The sequence below is a fragment of the Elgaria multicarinata genome, chromosome 3, assembly GCF_023053635.1.
Source record: "Elgaria multicarinata webbii isolate HBS135686 ecotype San Diego chromosome 3, rElgMul1.1.pri, whole genome shotgun sequence".
NCBI lineage: Eukaryota > Metazoa > Chordata > Lepidosauria > Squamata > Anguidae > Elgaria > Elgaria multicarinata.
In genome coordinates, this window is record NC_086173.1 from 174,488,677 (window position 1) to 174,510,544 (window position 21,868).

The window sequence follows — 21,868 nt, forward strand, 5'->3', positions numbered from 1 at the left end:
ATTCCTGCATTGAGCAGGGGGGTGGACTCGATGGCCTTGTAGGCCCCTTCCAACTCTACTGCTGTAGCATTTTATTAACTCTCTTCCAGTGTATAAGACAAAGAATATTGTTCATCACTCAGGATTGCCAACCTGCCTGTCCTCATCTGTCTGCATTTTAGGACTCTTTGAGGTTGCTGGTGGGAGAAGGGCATGTTGAAATGATTCATTGTAGAGGGAGAAGCCCTGTCATTGTATTAAAAGCAACTTACCGTAATAGGGAGAGAACCCCAATATCAGCCTCAACTGGTACAATCTGAACATGTGGTTTTGCTGTCTGTAGTGAAGGCATGTGGAAGTAGAACCACCCATGTATGGTTTTTCAGGTTGTTTTTAATGTTTACTAGACTTTTATTTACTGGTGGTTTTTATTTTATTTTATTTTATTTTCTATAGCACTGAATTCGATGTGATTCCTGATGAAAGGGTTCTTTTCACCCCTTATGCTCTTACCAGATTTCTCTCTCTCTCTCTTTTTTCCCAGCAGGTGATGGATGGGACAATAGCAGTGAAGACAGACTACATGAAGTGTCACTGGAGAGGGAAAAGCTTCGAGAAATGGAAGAGCTGTTTAGAAATCTCGAGGGAGCAAAAGACCAGGACAGAAACCAAACAGAGAACTTCGGGAATCTGTTTTCCATAGAGGATAATTTCCATAAATCTCCATTTCAGCAAGAAAAACCAAAGGAAAAGAAAAAGAAAGTCTGCCCAGGAAGTGAACAAACCTCCAGCCATGAATCAGACCTTAATGTTCATCGGAGAATCCACACAGGTCAGAAGCAGCATAAATGTTTGGAGTGTGGAAAGAGTTTCAGCCAGGGCTCAAGCCTCACTTCCCACCAAAGTATCCACACAGGAGAGAAGCCATACAAATGCCTGGAGTGTGGAAAGAGTTTCAGGCAGCTTGCGTACCTTACCTCACATCAAAGAATCCACACAGGGGAGAAACCGTATAAATGTCCGGAGTGTGGAAAGAGCTTCAATAGGAGCACAAACCTCACTTGCCATCTAAGAAAACACACAGGAGAGAAACCATATATCTGCTCAATATGTAATCGGAGCTTTTGTGACAAATCGGGCTTTAATATACATCAGTTAATTCATTCTAGGGATAAGCCGCATAAATGTTTGGTATGTGGCAAGAGTTTCATTCGGCGTTCCCAGCTTACTTCTCATGAAGGAATCCACACAGGGGAGAAGCCATACAAATGCTTGGTGTGTGGAAAGAGTTTTCATCGGAGCTCCAACCTTACGTCACATCAGAGAATCCATGCAGGAGAGAAACGTTACAAGTGCTCAGAATGCAGCAAGAGCTTCTATGACAAATCACGCCTTCTTATACACCAAAGAATCCACACAGGGGAGAAACCATACAGATGTCTGGAGTGTGGAAAGAACTTCAGGCAGCACGCCAACCTTGCTTCTCATCAACGAATGCACAGAAGAGAGAAATCCTACAACTGCATGGAATGTAGCAAGAGCTTCTATGATAAGCACCACCTTCTTATACACCAAAGAATCCACACAGGGGAGAAACCGTATCAGTGTTCCGAGTGCGGAAAGAGCTTCAGCCAGAGCTCAAGCCTTACTTCCCACCAAAGAATCCACACAGAAGAAAAACCACATCAGTGCATGGAGTGTTTAAAGAGCTTCAGTCAGCGGAGAAACCTTGTCAGACATCAGAAAATCCACTTGAGAGAAAAAATGCATCCATGCTTGGAGTGTGGAAAGAGCTTTTATGATAACTGTAAGCTCAAGAAACACCAGAGGAGTCATGGAGAGGAAGGGAAAGCAATAATGTCTTGGAGTGTTGAAATGGCTTCAGATGGTGTGCCAGTCTTATGCCCCCTCAGAGAATTCAAACTAGAGGAGGAGACCATCATTTCTGAAACTGACTCACAAGGATCTTGATCAATTAGCTCTTACAAACATTAGAGAATTCTCATTGGAAACACCCCTTCCTGGGTACATAATCGGGGTGTGAAGAGGGTGTCCGTCAGTGTCAATTACGTCAGTGCATAAGGAACTCAAACTTTAATATAATGCTGATGTACTTCAGTTGCAACTATCCTCTCTCCACAAACAGTGGCCCACAATTTCTTGATTTGGGAAGTCTTGCACCCCTCTAATGTACGTTTTGTGCCTTTACTGACTCCTGCTGTTACTTGCTGAAGATTACTAGTTGGACCATCTTACATTATCTTCCTTTTATTTTCCTTGTGCCTTAATTCTTTGCCTGCATTTCTATTTTCCTACCAAAATATATACAGTTGGTGAAAAAAATATGTTTTTCTAATAGAGGTTCTCTGTGCCCTGACTTCCCAAGTGAAGTTTGCATTATTAAACAAGTTTAGCTGCTAACAGTGTTGCTGAGTTTTTATCGTTAGGAATTACAGTGGTAGATTTAAGTACTTCTAGAATTATCCTAACTGGTGGTGTGCTGATGTTCCAATTCCCAGATCCTAGGATTATCGGCGAAAGATGGGAAATGTAAGAAGTGCCATGATGGATCAGACCAAGGGTCCATCTAGTACAGCACTCTGTTCACACAGTGGCCAACCAGCCATCGGCCAGGGACCAACAAGGCAGAACATAGAGCAATAGCACCCTCCCGCCCATGTTCCCCAGCAACTGGTGCATACATGCTTACTGCTTCAAATACTGGAGATAGCACACAACCATCAGGGCTAGTAGCCATTGATAGCTTCTCCTCCAGGAATCTATCCAACCAGCTTTTAAAGCCGTCCAAATTGGTGGCCATCATAGAATAGCAGAGTTGGAAGGGGCCTACAACTCTTCATTGTCCTCATGAACATAGGAAGAGAGCTTCGGCTATTGGGCGGTATAAAAATGTAATAAATAAATAAATAAAAATAAATTAATACAAGGCCATCGAGACTAACCCCCCTGCTCAATGCAGGAATCCACCCTAAAGCATCCCTGACAGATGTTTGTCCAGCTGCCTCTTGAAGGCCTCTAGGGTGGGAGAACCCACAACCTCCCTAGGTAACTGGTTCCATTCTCGTACTGCTCTAACAGTCAGGAGGTTTTTCCTGTTGTCCAGCTGGAATCTGGCTTCCTGTCACTTGAGCCCGTTATTCCGTGTCCTGCACTCTGGGAGGATCGAGAAGAGATCCTGGCCCTCCTCTGTGTGACAACCTTTGAAGTCTTTGAAGAGTGCTATCATGTCTCCCCTCAATCTTCTCTTCTCCAGGCTAAACATGCCCAGTTCTTTCAGTCTCTCTTCATAGGGCTTTGTTTCCAGACCCCTGATCATCACTACATCTTGTGGTGGTGAGTTCCATAGATTAACTTTGCACCGTGTGAAGAAGTACTTGAGCTGTTCACTTCCCAAGGCTCCATCCAGTCCAACATTCTGTTCACACAGGGGCCAACCAGATAATTATTCTGGTGATTTGTGTGTTCCTTCTGGACTGTCTGTTATCCATGTTCTTCTTTGGAGGGGTGTGTGTCTTTAAACCAGAATTGGACAGGGCAGTTCTTCAAGGAGAGGATGCCGTCAAACAGGACATGCTGAGATTGTAGCCCTAAACATCTGGAAGATACCAGGTCCCGTCCCCCCCATTTGTACCCTATGTACACCAGTTGCTGGGGAACATGGGTGGGAGGGTGCTGTTTGCACTCAAGTCCTCCTTGCGGCTTTCCTATTGGGGCTTGGTCACTGTGTGAACAGAATGCTCGGCTTTTGGTCTAGTCCAGCACCACCTGTCTTACTTTCTTAGGACATCTTATAACAACCCTATAAAAGAATTCAATAAGAATCACGTGCCATCTTTCGTTTTTGTTGTTAGATGTTCCTTTGTATTCAGCTCAGGCCTCAGTACAATGATGTAGCACTTGGGGAGAAAGATGCAGCCCAGAAGCCCAGCACTGGAGGCCAAGATGGAGAAGACCTGCACGGCCACCATGTATTTGCCCTTGGTGCTCAGGTAGTTGGGCACAAAGGAGACCCAGACACTGCAGAAGACCAGCATGCTGAAGGTGATCAGCTTGGCTTCGTTGAAGGACCCAGGCAGCTTCCTGGCAAGGAAGGCCACCGTGAAGCAGATGGCAGCCAGGAAGCCCATGTAGCCAAGGGCAGCATAGAACATGGCGACAGAACCTTCATTACATTGCAGGATGATCTGCCCAGGCTGCGAGTGCATGTCAGAAACAGGGAAGGGAGAATTGGTCCCCAGCCAGATTGTGCAGATGACAACTTGGACACTGGAACAGGAAAGTACAATGGTGTTGGCCAACCTCTTCCCCAGCCATCTCCTCACCCTGTTCCCTGGCTTTGTGGCCAGAAAGGCCAGCACCACAGTGATTGTTTTGGCCAACACAGAAGAGACGGCAACTGAGAAGATGATGCTGAAGGCTGTTTGTCGGAGGAGGCAGGTGGCTTTTCTTGGCTGGCCGATGAAGAGGAAGGAGGACGAGAAGGAAAACAGGAGGGAGATGAGGAGAACGTAGGAGAGGTCCCGGTTGTTGGCTTTGACTACTGGAGTGTGAAGGTTTTTAATGAAGATTCCTAACACAAAGCCTGTGGTTATAGACAAGAATAGGGCAAAGGAAGCCAGGATGATCCCCAAATATTCCTCATAGGAGAGGAAGGTTATAATCTTGGGGACGCATTGATCTCGGTCCTTGTTTGGATGCTGATCATCTGGACACTTCTTGCAATGGTCAGAATCTAAAACATAAGAACATCAGAAGAGCCTTGATGCTGGATCAGACCTAGGGTCCATCTAGTCCATCACTGTTCACACAGTGGCCAACCAGCCATCAGCAAGGGAGCAACAAAGCAGGACATGGTGCATCATCACCCTCCCACCCATGTTCCCCAGTAACTGGTGCAACAGCACCCTCCTGCCTATATTCCCCAGTAACTGGCTTGATTACTGGAGATACCACATTACCATCATGGCTAGTAGCCATTTAGCCTTCTCCTCCAGGAATTTATCCAACCCCCTTTTGAAGCTATCCAAATGGGTGGCCATTACTACATCTTGTGGTAGTGAGTTCCATAGTTTAACTATGTGCTTTGTGAAGAACTCCTTCCTTTTATTTGTCATGGATTTCCCACCAATCAGCTTCAGGTTCTAGTATTTTGAGAGAGGGAGAAAAATGTCTCCCTGTCCACATTTTTCACACCATGCATTATTTTGTACACCTCTATCATGTCTCCCCTTAGTCTCCTTTTTTCTCCAAGCTAAACCATCTAAGTTGATGTAACCTTCCCGCATAGGGGAGGTACTCCTTAATCCTTTTAGTTGCCCTTTTCTGCACTTTTCCCAACTGTATAATATCCTTTTTTAGGTGTGGTGACCAGAACTCTGCACAGTATTCTAAGTGTGGGCACACCATAGATTTGTATGAGGGCAGTATGATACTGGCCGTTTTATTCTCAATTCCTTTTCTTATAATACCTAACATGGAGTTTGCCTTCTTTACAGCGGCCGCACACTGGGTGGACCTTTTCATCAAGCTGTCCACCACAATCCCAAGATCTCTCCTTTGTTCGGTCACCTCACATTCATAGAATCATAGAATAGCAGAGTTGGAAGGGGCCTCTAAGGCCATCGAGTCCAACCCCCTGATCAATGTAGGGATCCACCCTAAAGCATCCCTGACAGATGGTTGTCCAGCTGCCTCTTGAAGGCCTCTAGTGTGGGAGAGCCCACAGCCTCCCTAGGCCATGGATTCTATTGTCATACCACTCTAACAGTCAGGATTTTTTTCCTGATGTCCAGCCGGATGCTATAACTGATAAGGCGGGTGGACTATATGTTCTCTGAGGCTACTTCCAAGTCTTAGAATCATAGAATCATAGAATAGCAGAGTTGGAAGGGGCCTACAAGGCCATCGAGTCCAACCCCCTGCTCAATGCAGGAATCCACCCTAAAGCATCCCTGACAGATGGTTGTCCAGCTGCCTCTTGAAAACTTCTAGTGTGGGAGAACTCACGACCTCCCTAGGTAATCATTCCCAGAGATCATTCCAAAAAAAATGTTTAGTTCCTCACCCAGTCATATTTAATCCAGTCACATCGTTGTACGATTGTGGGTTGGACAAGTGAGTAGATCCACAAGTATTCTTTCAGACTCCCTTCACAGTCTTCAGAAAGTTGCCCCAGATCTCCTCCTTTGATAGGGTAAATTACAGGTCAATGGCCCACAATGACTAGAAATCTGGAGGTTTCTCAGGAAGGTGAGAACAGTTTTGGGGGAAAGGTCATGGCTTTCTTCATGTTTAAAGGATAGTCTGCACTAAGTTTGAGAAGGAGGAAGAGACACAGAAAGCTGAATTCGGGCTCTGAAACTGATGGCTATTGCTCTTGGGAGAGCTGATGTGGACTACAACTCCAATCATCCACAACCAGCATTGTTTAAGCTGTGCCTCCAGCTGTACTCAGCCTACACTCAACTAGGATCGTCCAATGAAGCTGATTGTTGAGAGGTTCAAGACAAATCTCAGGCGTTCAGATGTGTTGATTCGAAAAATGAGCAGGAAGCAACTGATGAAATTGTAGCCTTCCCTTTGGATTGAATGGAAACTTGGTCTGATCTCACAGTTCTTCCTATGTTCATGAGTGATTATTTTTTTTAATTAAAAAAATCCCACTAAATCTCCACTGATCTGTAAGCACCTTGAAAACAATGCAGTGATTGCTAGAAGCCAACATGGATTTGTCAAGAACAAATCCTGCCAGACTAACTTTATGTCATTCTTTGATCGGGTAACCTCCCTTGTGGACTGTGGAAATGCTGTGGATGTCGTATATCTTGACTTCAGCAAAGCTTTTGGCAAAGAGGACACAGAGGAGGGCCAGGATCTCTTCTCAATCCTCCTGGAGTGCAGGACGCGGAATAATGGGCTCAAGTTAAAGGAAGCCAGATTCCAGCAGGACATCAGGAAAAACTTCCTGACTGTTAGAGCAGTACGACAATGGAACTAGTGACCTGGGGAGGTGGTGGGCTCTCCCACACTAGAGGCCTTCAAGTGGACAACCATCTGTCAGGGATGCTTTAGGGTGGATTCCTGCATGGAGCAAGGGGTTGGACTCGATGGCCGTGTAGGCCCCTTCTAACTCTACTATTCTATGATTCTAAGTGCCCCATGATATTCTGATTAACAAGCTAGCTAAAAGTGGGCTAGACCTAAACAATTATTATTTGTTTATTTATTTATTTATTTATTTATTTATTTATTTATTTATTTATATAGCACCATCAATGTACATGGTGCTGTACAGAGTAAAACAGTAAATAGCAAGACCCTGCTGCATAGGCTTACATTCTAATAAAATCATAATAAAACAATAAGGAAGGGAAGAGAATGCACCAAACAGGCACAGGGTAGGGTAAAACTAACAGTATAAAGTCAGAGCAAAATCAAGTTTTAAAAGCTTTAGGAAAAAGAAAGGTTTTTAGCTGAGCTTTAAAAGCTGCGATTGAACTTGTAGTTCTCAAATGTTCTGGAAGAGCGTTCCAGGCGTAAGGGGCAGCGGAAGAAAATGGATGAAGCCGAGCAAGGGAAGTAGAGACCCTTGGGCAGGTGAGAAACATGGCATCAGAGGAGCGGAGAGCACGAGCGGGGCAATAGTGTGAGATGAGAGAGGAGAGATAGGAAGGAGCTAGACAGTGAAAAGCTTTGTAGGTCAACAGGAGAAGTTTATATTGGATTCTGAAGTGAATTGGAAGCCAATGAAGACATTTCAGAAGTGGAGTAACATGGTCAGAGCGGCGAGCCAAGAAGATGATCTTAGCAGCAGAGTGGTGAACAGAAACCAACGGACTGATGTGAGAAGAAGGAAGGCCAGTGAGGAGAAGGTTGCAGTAGTCCAACCGAGAAATAACCAATGCATGAACAAGAGTCTTGGCAGAAGATACAGACAAAAATGATCAAATCCTGGCAATAGTATACAGGAAAAAACGACAGGATTTAGCTACTGCCTCAATATGAGGAATAAAGGAGAGCGAGGAATCAAATATTAAGCCAAGACTACGAGCTTCCTTGACTGGAGTAAGCATGACATCATTGACAGTAAGAGAGAATGAGAGATGAGGAGAAGGTTTAGGAGGAAAAACAAGCAATTCAGTCTTTTCCATATTAAGTTTCAAACGATGATGAAGCAACCAAGCTGAGATATCTGAAAGACATGCCGAGATACGATCGTGAACATCAGGAGAAAGATCCGGAGATGAAAGATATAATTGTGTATCATCGGCATACAGATGATATTGGAGGCCATGAGATTGAATAAGCTTGCCCAAGGGCAACATGTATAAGAAAAACAACAACGGGCCAAGCACCGAGCCTTGCGGAACCCCTACTGAAAGGGGAAAAGAAGAAGACGAGCTGCCATTAGCCAACACGCTGAAAGAGCGACCTGCTAGATAGGAGGCAAACCAGTTATAGACAGAGCCACAGAGTCCAAGGTCATGAAGGGAATCTAAAAGAAGATTGTGATCAACCGTGTCAAAGGCTGCAGTTAGATCAAGGAGAATAAGAACGGAATAAAGGCCTTTAGACTTAGCAATAAGAAGATCTTTGGTAATCTTAGTAAGGGCTGTTTCAGTGGAATGCAAAGGACGGAATCCAGATTGAAAAGGATCCAGAGCAGAGTTACTAGAAAGAAAATCAAGACAACGAGAGTAGACCACACGCTCCAGGATCTTTGAAACAAAAGGCAACAAAGAGACAGGTCAGTAGTTAGACAGAGATAGCCTTTCAAGAGTAGGTTTCTTGAGAATATTATTATTTTTATTATTATTTATTTATATAGCACCATCAATGAGACTGTAGCATGTTTAAAAGCAGAAGGAAATGAACCAGAGGACAGAGAAAAATCAATAATATGAATTAGCTGGATTCACAGTTGGCTACAGAATCGGACTCAAAGAGTGCTTATCAACGGTAACTTCTCGAACTGGGGGGAGGTGATGAGTGGGGTACTGTAGGGCTCAGAACTTGATGGCCTTATAAAATCATAGAATAGCAGAGTTGGAAGGGGCCTATAAGGCCATTGAGTCCAACCCCCTGCTCAGTACAGGAATCCACCCTAAAGCATCCCTGACAGATGGCTGTTGAGCTGCCTCTTGAAGGCCTCTAGTGTGGGAGAGCCCACAACCTCCCTTATAGACTCTTCCAAATCTACTATTCTATGATTCTATGAAACCAAAGTGGGATGAACACAACACTATTACCCATAGAGGACTTGCAGCCAATTCACACAGCGTCCAGTTTTGGGCTCCACAATTCAAGAAGGACGCAGACAAGCTGGAGCATGTTCAGAGGAGGGCAACCAGGATGATCAGGGGTCTGGAAACAAAGCCCTATGAAGAGAGACTGAAAGAACTGGGCATGTTTAGCCTGGTGAAGAGAAGACTGAGGGGAGACATGATAGCACTCTTCACATACTTAAAAGGTTGTCACACAGAGGAAGGCCAGGATCTCTTCTCGATCCTCCCAGAGTGCAGGACACGGAATAACGGGTTCAAGTTAAAGGAAGCCGGATTCCGGCTGGACATCAGGAAAAACCTCCTGACTGTTAGAGCAGTATAACAATGGAACCAGTGACCAAGGGAGGTTGTGGGCTCTCCCACACTAGAGGCCTTCAAGAGGACAACCCTCTGTCAGGGATGCTTTAGGGTGGATTCCTGCATTCAGTAGGGGGCTGGACTCGATGGCCTTGTAGGCCCCTTCCAACTCTGCTATTCTATGATTCTATGAAGACACGTGTAGGTTGGTGGTGCTGATCCCTGCCTCATCCACGGTGTCCCCACCCTCCAGCCCTCAATCCATCCTCTCAGGTCATTTTCTTGGGACTTGCTTTGTGAAATAAACTACGACCATTGCAAGGAAGCATCCAAGTTTAGAAATTCCTTTAAGGAAACCTCTCCCTCATTTTCCTCTGGAGTCACCCACCTTCCTGGATAGAGATGGTTCCATCTGGGCAGGGAAGACAGTCATAGCAGCAAATTGGCTTCCCTTCTTGAACCACCTTCCAGAATCCTGGGCGACAGGTTTCCACACACTTGGAATGAGGCAGGGGCTGAGCAGAAAAACAAGGAACATCAAGGAAAATGTGTTGGAGCCTAATAATAATAATAATAATAATAATAATAATAATAATAATAATAATAATAACCCGCCTTTCCTTCTGGATCGAGGAAGGGTATAACACAAATACAAACACCATAAAACACATATAACTAATTAAAACATTTTAAAATAATACATTACTAAAAGCAGCACATTATTGTGCTGACTATAATGTAACTGACAATGGAATTAGTTAACTACAGAGGTTGTGGGCTCTCCCACACTAGAGGCCTTCAAGAGGCAGCTGGACAGCCATCTGTCGGAGATGCTTTAGGATGGATTCCTGCATTGAGCAGGGGGTTGGACTCGATGGCCTTGTAGGCCCCTTCCAACTCTGCTATTCTAGGATTCTATGATTAAAAGCAGCACATTATTAAAAAGGCATCTTAAAATTCCGCTGGGTAGGCCTGCCGGAAGAGATCAATCTTTATGGCTTTCTTAAATTCCGGAAGACTGTTAAGTTGACGAATCTCTCCCGGCAAGCCATTCCACAAACTGGGAGCGGCAGAAGAAAAGGTCCTCTGGGTAATAGTTGTCAGCCTTGTTTTTGTTGGCTGGAGGACCTGAGTGTGCAGGGCAGATTTTACGGGAGAAGGCGATCCCGCAGGTAGCCTGGACCCAAACCACGTAGGGCTTTAAAGGTGATAACCAACACTTTATACTTCGCCCAGAAACTAACTGACAGCCAGTGAAGAGATTTTAAAAGTAGTGCAAGGTGGTCACCCCTAGGTGCACCAGTGACCAGCCTGGCTGCCCTATTTTGAGCTAGTTAGAGTTTCCGGAGTAGGCACAGAGGTAGCTCTTTGTAGAGTGCATTGCAGAAGTCGAGCCTCGAAGTTACCAGCGTGTGCACGACCGTCTTTGGGTCTTCCGACTCTAAGAAGGGGCGCAGCTGGCGTATCAGCACAAATTTATCTACACACAAATGAGAGGCGGAGTCAAGGGGAACCAACCGGGCCTCTCAGTTTAGGCCTGAGCACATGCAACTGCATATAGCTTCCGAATTTACATCCCCTGGGATTCTTCCTCTTCTTCCTCTCTTCCTTGTGTCAAATTTTAGATTGGAAGAAAGGACCTGTCCCTTTGGAGTCTGTAAAATGCCATATAGTCTGGTGGCTCTACATAAAGGACAATTTCTTTAAGTACCAATTAACCCACAGCCTGTGTTTGGAGGCATTCCTTCTGGGGCACAGCTGGGTAGCAGAGCTGGGGAAATTCTCACTTCTCTCTAAGATCTTGAAGAACCATTGCTGGTTGAAATCGTCAGGGATTTAATGGCAGCCCACCTAGCAAAGCGTTCCCCAAACTCGTGCCAACCAGATGCTTTGGACTGAAAATCCCATCATACTCGGCCACTGCCCATGATGGCTGGGGATAATGGAAATCAAAGTCCAGCACATCTGAGGTGGGCAGGAACCCAATTGGGAAAGGCTGGTATAGATCCGGTTACATTTATTAAATGTGGAGAGACATTTTCAGGGAAATGAAAGAAATGATTTTTCCCACCTGGTTGAACCATTTGGGCCACACAATGGCTTCCTGGTCAATGGTGAACTTGAGGCCTGGAGATCCCCGTCTTTCCAGACTCCCAAACATGATTCTAAGGACAGACCTATTGGGAAACCTCACCCAGTTCACAATGTCGAAGTCAGATTCCAGGTCTCCATTCTCATTCAGATACACTCCATCTACAGAATTATTGTAAAACTGGGAGTTTCTCAGGTAAGATTGAAGCTAGAATGATAGAGAAGATGACATCCTTGAGGAAATTTCACACTTGCTTCTTCTAGGGCTCTAGGGTGGTTCTAGACTAAAGTAGATGAGTTCGTAAGGGAACTCATTTCATCTCTGAATGCCCTTTGACTTTTTTGGGGAATTCAATCCTGTCCATACACTCTGATCATAGAATCATAGAATAGCAGAGTTGGAAGGGGCCTACAAGGCCATTGAGTCCAACCCCCTGCTCAATGCAGGAATCCACCCTAAAGCATCCCTGACAGATGGTTGTCCAGCTGCCTCTTGAAGGCCTGTAGTGTGGGAGAAGAGCCCACAACCTCCCTGGGTAACTGATTCCATTGTCAGTTACATTATAGTCAGCACAATAATGTGCTGTTTTTAGTAATGTATTATTTTTAAATGTTTTAATTAGTTATATGTATTTGATCTGAGGTCCAGGTTCTCCTTCTAAGGTAGAATGGGAGGACAGAACAAGGTAGAGTGAATTTTTGGTGTTGGCCCCTGGATTGTGTTCAGAGGAGGGCAACCAGGATGATCAGGGGTCTGGAAACAAAGTTCTATGAAGAGAGACTGAAAGAACTGGGCATGTTTAGCCTGGAGAAGAGAAGATTGAGGGGAGACATGAGAGCACTCTTCAAATACTTAAAAGGTTGTCACAGAGGAGGGCCAGGATCTCTTCTCGATCCTCCCAGAGTGCAGGACACAGAATAATGGGCTCAAGTTACAGGAAGCCAGATTCCAGCTGGACATCAGGGAAAACGTCTTGACTGTTAGAGCAGTACAACAATGGAATCAGTTACCTAGGGAGGTTGTGGGCTCTCCCACACTAGAGGCCTTCAAAAGGCAGCTGGACAACCATCTGTCAGGTATGCTTTAGGGTGGGTTTACAACGACAGGGGCTGCGTTCAGACAACACTTTTGTCAATAGTGGGTGGAGCAGACAACTCACAATGGCGATTTTTGCAGGTATGCCCCACACAACATGTTCCTACACAACTGTGAGTGGTTGGGGCTCTCATAGAGTAGAATTCGACTCAACCCAGCATTTGATTGAGCAGGGCATTGGACTCGATGGCCTTATAGGCCCCTTCCAACTCTACTATTCTATGATTCTGGAATTGTACAATTGTTCGTCATGGTCCATAGAGATACCTGTGATGGAAAAAGGGAATACCTGCCATGGCTGTAGTCTTTGAAGGTCGTTCCTGCCTCCACCTTCCACCAGCCTCATCTTGGGTCTGGATGAATAAGCAGCATCTAAGCCACGAGCCACGGCCTGGATGGCGTTTTAAATGCTGTAGCTGTCAAGAGACAGGATTCTGTCCATGTTCTCTCGGGACACGGCCCCCAGCCTCTCTCTCTCCTTGCATCTTGACCAGCCTTTCACAGACAACACACTCTTTGAATAGGAACAGCTAAATGATTTCACCACAAACTGCTTGATCGCAGATAAGAAACGCAACGAATGATCGTAGTTTGTCCTTGTATTTGCCTGGAGAGCAAATGAAAATATGCTATGGATACGTTGCATAGACAGACCTCGGTACTTCAAATCGATGGTCAAATCCCACAAAGCTGTTGTCACCCAGACTTTTCCTACAATTGGTTTCGTCAGCGTTTCAAGAGCTTTTTGTATGTGGTGCATCACAGTTAAGAAGTATCTATTCTCCACGCAATAAACAAAGACGTTGACTTTTCTCCAACTGTGGAATGAAGGATTACGTAGCTTCGCTTCATTCGTATTCAGTCCTGAGATGCTTTGCGAGAACGCAACACAAACACCGTTCCTGGTGAGCTCAGGGGTCAAGGTCCTCACACATCTCTCTCCGTTGTCTGTGTCTGGAGCAACAAGACCAACCCAGGTCCATCTGAAATGCAGGAGCACCTTCACAATCCCTGGGTACTGGGTTCCTTCTTTGGGGACCGTTTGAGAGGAAAAAGGGAACTGAGTTTTATCACTTAGAACGTGGGAATCAAAAGCGTAACTGACCTGGCAAAGAAAGGAAGAGACGGAATGGTTTGTTTTGCTTCAAAACCAGATTTGAGTGCTTCATCTGATATATCTGAAATCCGGCCAGATTACACCTATTAATTGGAAATTCTCTGTGCCGTACTTCATATCAGTGAAACAAATAGACTGAATTTTTTGATGAACTAAATGTACAGTCTTCAGGATACTAGAACGGTAAAATAAATGAAAATACCCTGATCATCCCACTTTCCCAGCTATATTCAATGTGGCCAAGATACAGAACGCAGAATAGGATTCTTAGAGTTAATTTTTAGCATTTAAAAAAGCAATAAAGACGGATCTATTCCGGCAGGCCTATCCAGTGGAATTTCAGAATGTTTTTAGGATGTTTTAAGGATGTTTTAATCATGTATACTATGTTTTTAATCAGTTTTTATGTGTTTTTTATGCACTGTTGTTCCCCGCCTCGATCCAAGTGGAGAGGCGGGTAAGAAATAAATCATTATTATTATTATTATTATTATTATTATTATTATTATTATTATTAACTAACAGGTACAAAGTAGTTTACCTCCCTGCTCACTGGTGCCTCTGAGTGCCACCTTGTTTTCTGAGCTAAATAATATGAATGAGAAGCAAACTATACATGATGTTAACACATGATTTGCCTTTGAGTGCAGGATTTGTACATCACAAAGAGCAAGTGAAACCCCTATGGAGCAGATGGTTTAGTCTCTTGGGCGGGGCTCTCACTGAGGCCGTTGCTAGATGAGGCCTTAGCGCGGTGTGAGGCCCGGTCTCCCTCCTGTGCATCCAGATGACGCACAGCGGATTCCGGGGTCAGGCTGGGCTAAGACCTCGCTTGAACCAGCATAAGTGGATTCGCTCATGGCCTGGTTTTTCCGCAGCCCCGGCCCGAGGCTGGGGCTGTGGAAGGTCTAGCAGGGTCCATGGCTTTTCCTGGCTGCTCGCTTACTCGCGAGTAGCCGGGAGAAGGCACGGACTGGGCACAGCGCTTATACGAGCGCTGTGCCCATCGGGCCGAGGGGAGGGAATCACAGAGGGGGAGATGGGGGCCAGGGGAAAGGCCGGATCCGGCAGGAGAGAGCGGGGGGAAAGAAGGACGGGCACGGGTATCGGGGAGGGGGGGGAAGGAAGGACGGGGGACAGGGCATCGGGACAGGGCATCGGAAAGCGCGCGATGGGGCTTTCCCTTGCCCCATCATGTGCTGACGTCTGGAAAAGGGCGACGGCGCACGCTAGCTGTAGCGAGCTGTCGCCACGCCTCCCAGACGGATGATCAGGCAGGTCTAGTAAGGCCCACAAAGAGGGCTAGAGAAGAAACAGCAGAAAGAAAGAGAACCGGTTCTGCTGAAAGCTGAATGTTTGAGAATTCTGTTTAATTATAAGCTTTTATCACCTTGTATAAGGTAAATTTGAAATATTAATTCCATGTAATAGCATTTCAAGGGGGTAGGGAATCATTTTTTGGTATTGATATTTGTATGAATTATATTATTGCAGGGCTAAGACTCTGAACTGTTTTGTTGCTCCTTGGACGTAAAGGTTGAAAAAGTCTACAAAAGAGACCCCACCCCACAGAGTACTCAGCGCACCATGCGGGGTTGAGCTGCAAGCAAGAAATCCATGTTTGTTATTGTTGTTGCACAAAGGACAGATTGTGGCATATTTCTGTGTTTGAATGTTTACTTCAAACATGGTTTGTTAAAGTTATATGTATATATGTTTTCTTTGCACGTTTGTTCTAATTAAGGCCCATAGAACCCACACTAGGAGGTTATACAAGCATGTCCCCATTCTGACACTGGTTTAAGGGTAAGAAGGCTTAAATAATTTGCACCCTACTGTGGATCTATATAACTTTTCCCCCAGCAATGCTCCCATCGATGTTTGGTGAGAACCACAAGTAGAGTTTGATTCAACCAGCAAACCACACCTGTGGGATTTTGTAGATGCCCAACATGGTTGAAATCTGGGTGGAGATGTCCGATTCAGTCCCTTCCACAGTGGCTAAGAAGTGATTCCTCCTTCCACAACTGTAGTTGGGAACATTGGTCTGCCCAGTGGAAAGCAGATCCAGCAAGGCATCCGAAGTCATTCTTGCACTGAAATAATTGTCATGGATGTTGTAGCCCAGAGTGATGTTGGATAAGAGCCTGGGATTCCGGTTGATCTCCTCGGTTGCAAACAAGAACGACAAGATCATCCAATAATCTGGGTCTCCTTTCCTGGGGGGGAAAAGTGTCATGTTGACATCCTGCCTGCTATGAACCTAAAGTATTCAACATAGACTAGGAGCGGATCTACACTGCGTACTGAAGGCGCTTGCATGCACCTGCAGTGCGCCCCCAAAGCGATTGTGTAGATCCTGGAAGGAAGAGGTGGAGGAAGAGGCAGCTGGGGAATCCGGCCGCATCCTTGCCACCGCCCATCTCCCCGCCGGCCTCCTGCTGCCGGCGAAAGAGCCACCTGGGGCGGAGAGCTTATTCCGCTCCCCGCCCAGCCTTCTTCCGCCGAGTGGCTCTTTCGATGGCAGCAGGAGGTTGGCGGGGAGGTGGGCGGCGGCAGTGGCAGCGGCAGCAAGGACGCGGCCAGATTCCCCAGCTGCCTCTTCCTCCGCCTCTTCCTTCCAGGATCTACACAATCGCTTTGGGGGCACACTGCAGGCGCATGCAAGCGCCTTCAGTACGCAGTGTAGATCCGCTCCAGATTTATACCTTATGTCAAATCAAAATGAATGTGGAATAAAAAGCAGGAGATAACACTATGAAAGGTATATGGAATGTGGATTGTGCTAGGGTAACCATATTTGGGAAAGTATAAATATCTATTGATTCGAGGATGATCAGGGGTCTGGAAACAAAGCCCTATGAGGAGAGACTGAAAGAACTGGGCCTGTTTAGCCTGGAGAAGAGAAGATGGAGGGGAGACATGGATGAGTTTCAGCTTTATTGGATTCAGCTATATTGGCCTGAGGATGTGGACAAGGTGCTTGGCCAAGTCTGGCCGACTACCTGTGTGCTTGACCCTTGACCCTCATGGCTCATTACATCAAATGAGGGGATCGCCGGTTGGGTCCAGGAGGTTGTAAATGCCTCCTGGAGAGAGGGAGTGGTGCCGGCCTCTTTAAAAGAGGGCTTCATAGGGCTTTGTTTCCAGACCCCTGATCATCCTGGTTGCCCTCCTCTGAACACGCTCCAGCTTGTCTGCATCCTTCTTGAATTGTGGAGCCCAGAACTGGACGCAATACTCTAGATGAGGCCTAACCAGGGCCAAATAGAGAGGAACCAGTACCTCACGTGATTTGGAAGCTATACTTCTATTAATGCAGCCCAAAAGAGCATTTGCCTTTCTTGCAGCCATATCGCATTGTTGGCTCCTAGTCAGCTTGCGATCTGCAACAATTCCAAGATCCTTCTCGTTTGTAGTATTGCTGAGCCAAGTGTCCCCCATCTTGTAACTGTGCATTTGGTTTCTATTTCCTAAATGTAGAACTTGGCATTTATCCCTATTAAATTTCATCCTGTTGTTTTCAGCCCAGCACTCCAGCAGGATGTTAGATGAGTGGAGCACAGCCCTAGTAAAAACATCTACCAATACACCTTCAGTTCAGTCCCTCAACAATAGAACCTGTTTTCCAAAACCCTTTACCTTGTTCTCTCACATATAGGGGAAAGGTTGTGCTGTTTTTACCCTTTCCTCAGGCTTTTCAAGCGGTGGCGCTTGGCTTCAGAAGGGTGTGCCAGGCAAGGCCTTCTGGGTGAGGTCGGTGCCATTGCACCCACCAATACTGGGGCTTCAGGAGAATTTCCACATCCCCAGCCCCCCACCCCCCGCAATGGCCCTCCCACTGTCAGGCAGGCTGAACCCAGCGCAAGGCATCAGCGTCTGTAGTGTTTAATAAATAGGACAGGTAGGAAATAACGGGGAGGGTAACAGGTAATTAAGGATGATTGGAGCTTGTGAAATCAGTAAGTGAGTGGAGCAGCAGAGCAGTAACTCCATCACACCGAGAATGACTTACCCATACAGTCTAGTTGAGGGAGGCTTGTTGAAACTGTATGGCAGAAACAGAGCGGCTGTTGCAGAGATGAGTCCTCCGACGAGGTGGTCTCCTGGCCTGTAATGATTCAGTGGGTCTGCTTCATCCCTTCCCAAAGTCAAGGGGCATTTGGCCTGGAGCATCCCAGAGGATGTCTCAGGGAGCAGCAGCAGCAGCAAGAACGTCATCATTCTGGCTACGTCTGGCAGAACCTCAACGAATTAGATGGATAATTAGAGGAAGCCAACGTCCCTTTGCAAGAGCGAGGCTTCCTTGGCTGTCCGAATATAGATGGAGTTCAGCTAGCCAAGGCTTCACATCTGAAGGGAATGACAGCAAGTCAGCCTTACGCCCGCCTAGTCCTCCTCACCTGCTCTAACCATCCTCTCAAACACTCCATGGCCCAGGAGGCCTTTTTGCACCAGTCCTTTCGCACCTGGTTGCAAGACGCCAGCTGACATTGCTCTGCAATCTGATGTTTACATCAATAGACTTAAAGGTGAACATTGGGGAAAAATCCCTTCAGGTTTGGAAGAAGAAGAAGACGAAATCACTATGATTCTGATAATTACATGTGGATGAAGTTGTATCGACTTTGCAACTGCCTGAAGTCTCCATTCAGCCAGAGAAAAACATGTTTTCATTGATGCAACTCCACACTCCTGACATGGGACATTGGAGGGAGGTTCTGATGCACCGGGGTCAAGATAGTCTTTGAGGATACAGGCTTCGCCCATATGCCCCCTCCTCTTCTCAGAGGGACCCCTCCCAGGCTGGTGCCCTCTTATAACACACAAACTCAACACCCAGCAAGACCAGTAGCCCCAGTCATAGAATCATAGAATAGTAGAGTTGGAAGGGGCCTACAAGGCCATCGAGTCCAACCCCCTGCTCAATGCAGGAATCCACCCTAAAGCATCCCTGACAGATGCTTGTCCAGCTGCCTCTTGAAGGCCTCTAGTGTGGGAGAGCCCACAACCTCCCTAGGTAACTTGCTCCATTGTTGTACTGCTCTCACAGTCAGGAAGTTTTTCCGGATGTCCAGCCGGAATCTGGCTTCCTGTAACTTGAGCCCGTTATTCTGTGTTCTGCACTCTGGGAGGATTGAGAAGAGATCCTGGCCCCCCTCTATGAGACAACCTTTTAAGTATTTGAAGAGTGCTGTCATGTCTCCCCTCAATCTTCTCTTCTCCAGGCTGAACATGCCCATTGCCAGTTCTTTCAGTCTCTCTTCATAGGGCTTTGTTTCCAGACCCCTGATCCTCCTGGTTGCCCTCCTCTGAACACGCTCCAACTTGTCTGTGTCCTTCTTGAATTGTGGAGCCCAGAACTGGACGCAATACTCTAGATAAGGCCTAACCAGCACCGAATAGGGAGGAACCAGGACCTCACGCGATTTGGAAGCTATACTTCTATTAATGCAGCCTAAAATAGCATTTGCCTTTCTTGCAGCCATATCGCACTGTTGTCTCGTATTCAGCTTGTGGTCTACAACAATTCCAAGATCCTTCTCGTTTGTAGTATTGCTGAGCCAATTATCCCCCATCTTGTAACTGTGCCTTTGGTTTCTATTTCCTAAATGTAGAACTTGGCATTTATCCCTATTAAATTAAAGTACCTAACCCCAGAGAAATTAAATATGATAAATAAGACAAACTCAGCATTATGTTGTAGAGGTAGTCAAGAGAAAGGATCGTATTACACATGTGGTGGGAATGTGAATTTGTACAAAAATTATGGAAAATGGTGTTTAATGAAATAAAATTAATTATAGGAATGGAGATAGAAGAGACACCAACTGTGGCATTGTTATCAGTGTATGGAGAATTGAATTGTAATCAAGAGATAAAAGAATTGATAACGAATTTGTTAACAGCTGCAAGATTAAAGTTATCCAGGAACTGGGGTTCAAACAAGGGGTTTATCATATAGAAGATTGGTATAAAGAAATATGGGATATTGCTATTAACGATAAATTAACATGTAACATGAGAGTCAGAAGAGGAATGATAAAAATAAATGATTTTGAAGCAATATGGAAACAGTTTTTAGACTTTGTATTATTAAAGGGGAGAGGGAAAACACCTCCAGAGGAATTAATGAGATTTTGGAAATCAGAATAAGATCCCGGGGTTGGGGGGAGCACGTTAATGTTAATCAATGATTATATTAAATGGAATTAAGTTAAAATATAAGATTATTAATTTGTTTAGTATGGATTATTATGTATTATGTATTATGGGGTAGTGTTCTATACTGTATTGTTTGTATTGTTTGGAAGTTTAGAAATATATATATATATATATATATATATATATATATATATATATATCCCCCATAGAAATGGGGGGGTTTCCTAATGAAGAGGAGGAAGGGACCCAAGAATTGGACATCAAATTAAAAGGGAGGTACAAAGTAGGGTCACATGATGCTGCAAAAGACTTGCAGCAAGGGAGGTGACCCCATGGATAGACCCACCGTGAGGGTGGGCCTTAGTAGCCCTCTCAGGTTACAAAGGCAAGTCCGTAGTAGCAGCAGTTTCATAGCAACTCTCTTTCAGGATGCTTTATCATGGGTAGCTACCTGAAGTCTATTTCAATGTGTATTACAAAGCCTGCTTGGAAAACCTGCCTCTAATTGCTTCATAAGGGTAATGTCGGTAGCCTGAGGCAATACCTTTTTGTTTGTAGTTTGCATAATAAAAGTAATTGACTGGAAATATTTTTGTGAACCGCCCAGAGAGCTTCGGCTGTTGGGCGGTATAAAAATGTAATAAATAAATAAATAAATAAATAAATAAATAAATAAAATATGACTTGACAGTTTGACTACAAAGAAACCCAGGGGCTTGGCTGGCTGGAATATTTCTTCAGCTTCCAGCTCAATCAAGGTATTTTGCTGAGCACAAGCTTTCCCCAGATAGTGACACAACTTAATCAACAAAGCTGGCTCTCCCCTGACGCACAGGATGGATGATCCATAGATCATGAACAATATGATGTCAGGAGATTGGCCATCTTGCTGAAGTCATTCTGCCTCTGGAGGGCTGGTGGGAAATTGCCTGGCACCCCAACAAAAATAATTTCCCCAATCCTGCTTCAGCCCAGTAATATTGGTGCTGTTCAGAAGACACGTTAAGCCACAGTGATTAAGCATTTTGAGCTAAACTTCATAGCTTAACGTGTCATATGAACCATTCCTAACCATGGTGACTACATAACCAAAGTTTAATCACACTCACTAATCATTTGATGCAAAAGGGTTAGTATGTTACCTGAATACACCCAATATATTTAAAATACAATAAAATGGAGATGAGGAAGGGACAAAGGCATTTATTGATAGCCCGCCTGTGCAGTCCTTAGCTGGCTTGTGTCTCTGTACCACACTGTGCAGAAGAGGAGTTAGCAGCCTAATCATGGCTTAGCATGTTACCTGAACAGGCCATACTTGTAAGGTTGGGTGTTGGAGAGCTGAGTAGTTTGAGGAGTATTAATATTCCCCAGAAGTTTTCCAAGTATCTCCTCTTTTGTTTGGGAAATTACAATTCAATGACCCACAATGATTAGGAATTTAGAGATTATCTCTGTAAAATGAGATGCATTTGGGGGGAAAGTTGTGAGATTCTCTCCTGCCCTCTAACACTTGAGACAAAGGATAGATTACAGTTTGATTCAGATGGAGGAAGATACCCAGAAAGCTAAACTTGACCTCTGCAAGGATTTTTCTATGCTAGCTGTCTCTCTTGGGGGAACAAGAGGAGGGCAACCAGGATGATCAGGGGTCTGGAAACAAAGCCCTAGGAAGAGACACTGAAAGAACTGGGCATGTTTAGCCTGGACACGAGGAGATTGAGGGGAGACATGATAGCACTCTTCAAATACTTGAAAAGTTGTCACACAGAGGAGGGCCAGGATCTCTTCTCGATCCTCCCAGAGTGCAGGACATGG

General features: G+C 45.3%; 2 protein-coding genes across 2 annotated transcripts; one reads left to right on the top strand and one right to left on the bottom strand.

Annotated features, from left to right (window-relative positions):
- Window positions 1-777: 777 nt before the first annotated feature.
- Window positions 778-2,400, top strand: LOC134395825 (zinc finger protein 239-like; the record flags this gene model as incomplete). Its single annotated transcript, XM_063121984.1, has 1 exon — window positions 778-2,400. A coding segment is annotated over one exon (1,173 nt), but the record flags the coding sequence as incomplete, so codon positions are not given.
- A 1,421-nt stretch (window positions 2,401-3,821) lies between these two features.
- Window positions 3,822-16,124, bottom strand: LOC134395826 (vomeronasal type-2 receptor 26-like). The gene is made up of 4 exons (XM_063121985.1): window positions 15,813-16,124; window positions 11,776-11,880; window positions 9,970-10,096; window positions 3,822-4,732 (listed from the first exon to the last, which is right to left on the bottom strand). Exons 1-4 carry the CDS (start codon window positions 16,122-16,124, stop codon window positions 3,822-3,824), a joined length of 1,455 nt encoding a protein of 484 aa, XP_062978055.1.
- Between the last annotated feature and the right edge of the window lie 5,744 nt (window positions 16,125-21,868).

Bases quoted from the DNA above. Each gene is read 5' to 3' on its own strand.
- LOC134395826 (XM_063121985.1), bottom strand. From the start codon at position 16,124: ATGACACTTTTCCCCCCCAGGAAAGGAGACCCAGATTATTGGATGATC. The intron at 11,881-15,812 runs GTGTGGTTTGCT...CTATCATTCTAG, and splicing joins GCATCTACAAAATCCCACAG to CTTCAATCTTACCTGAGAAA. The intron at 10,097-11,775 runs GTGAGGTTTCCC...TTTTCTGCTCAG, and splicing joins ACTTCGACATTGTGAACTGG to CCCCTGCCTCATTCCAAGTG.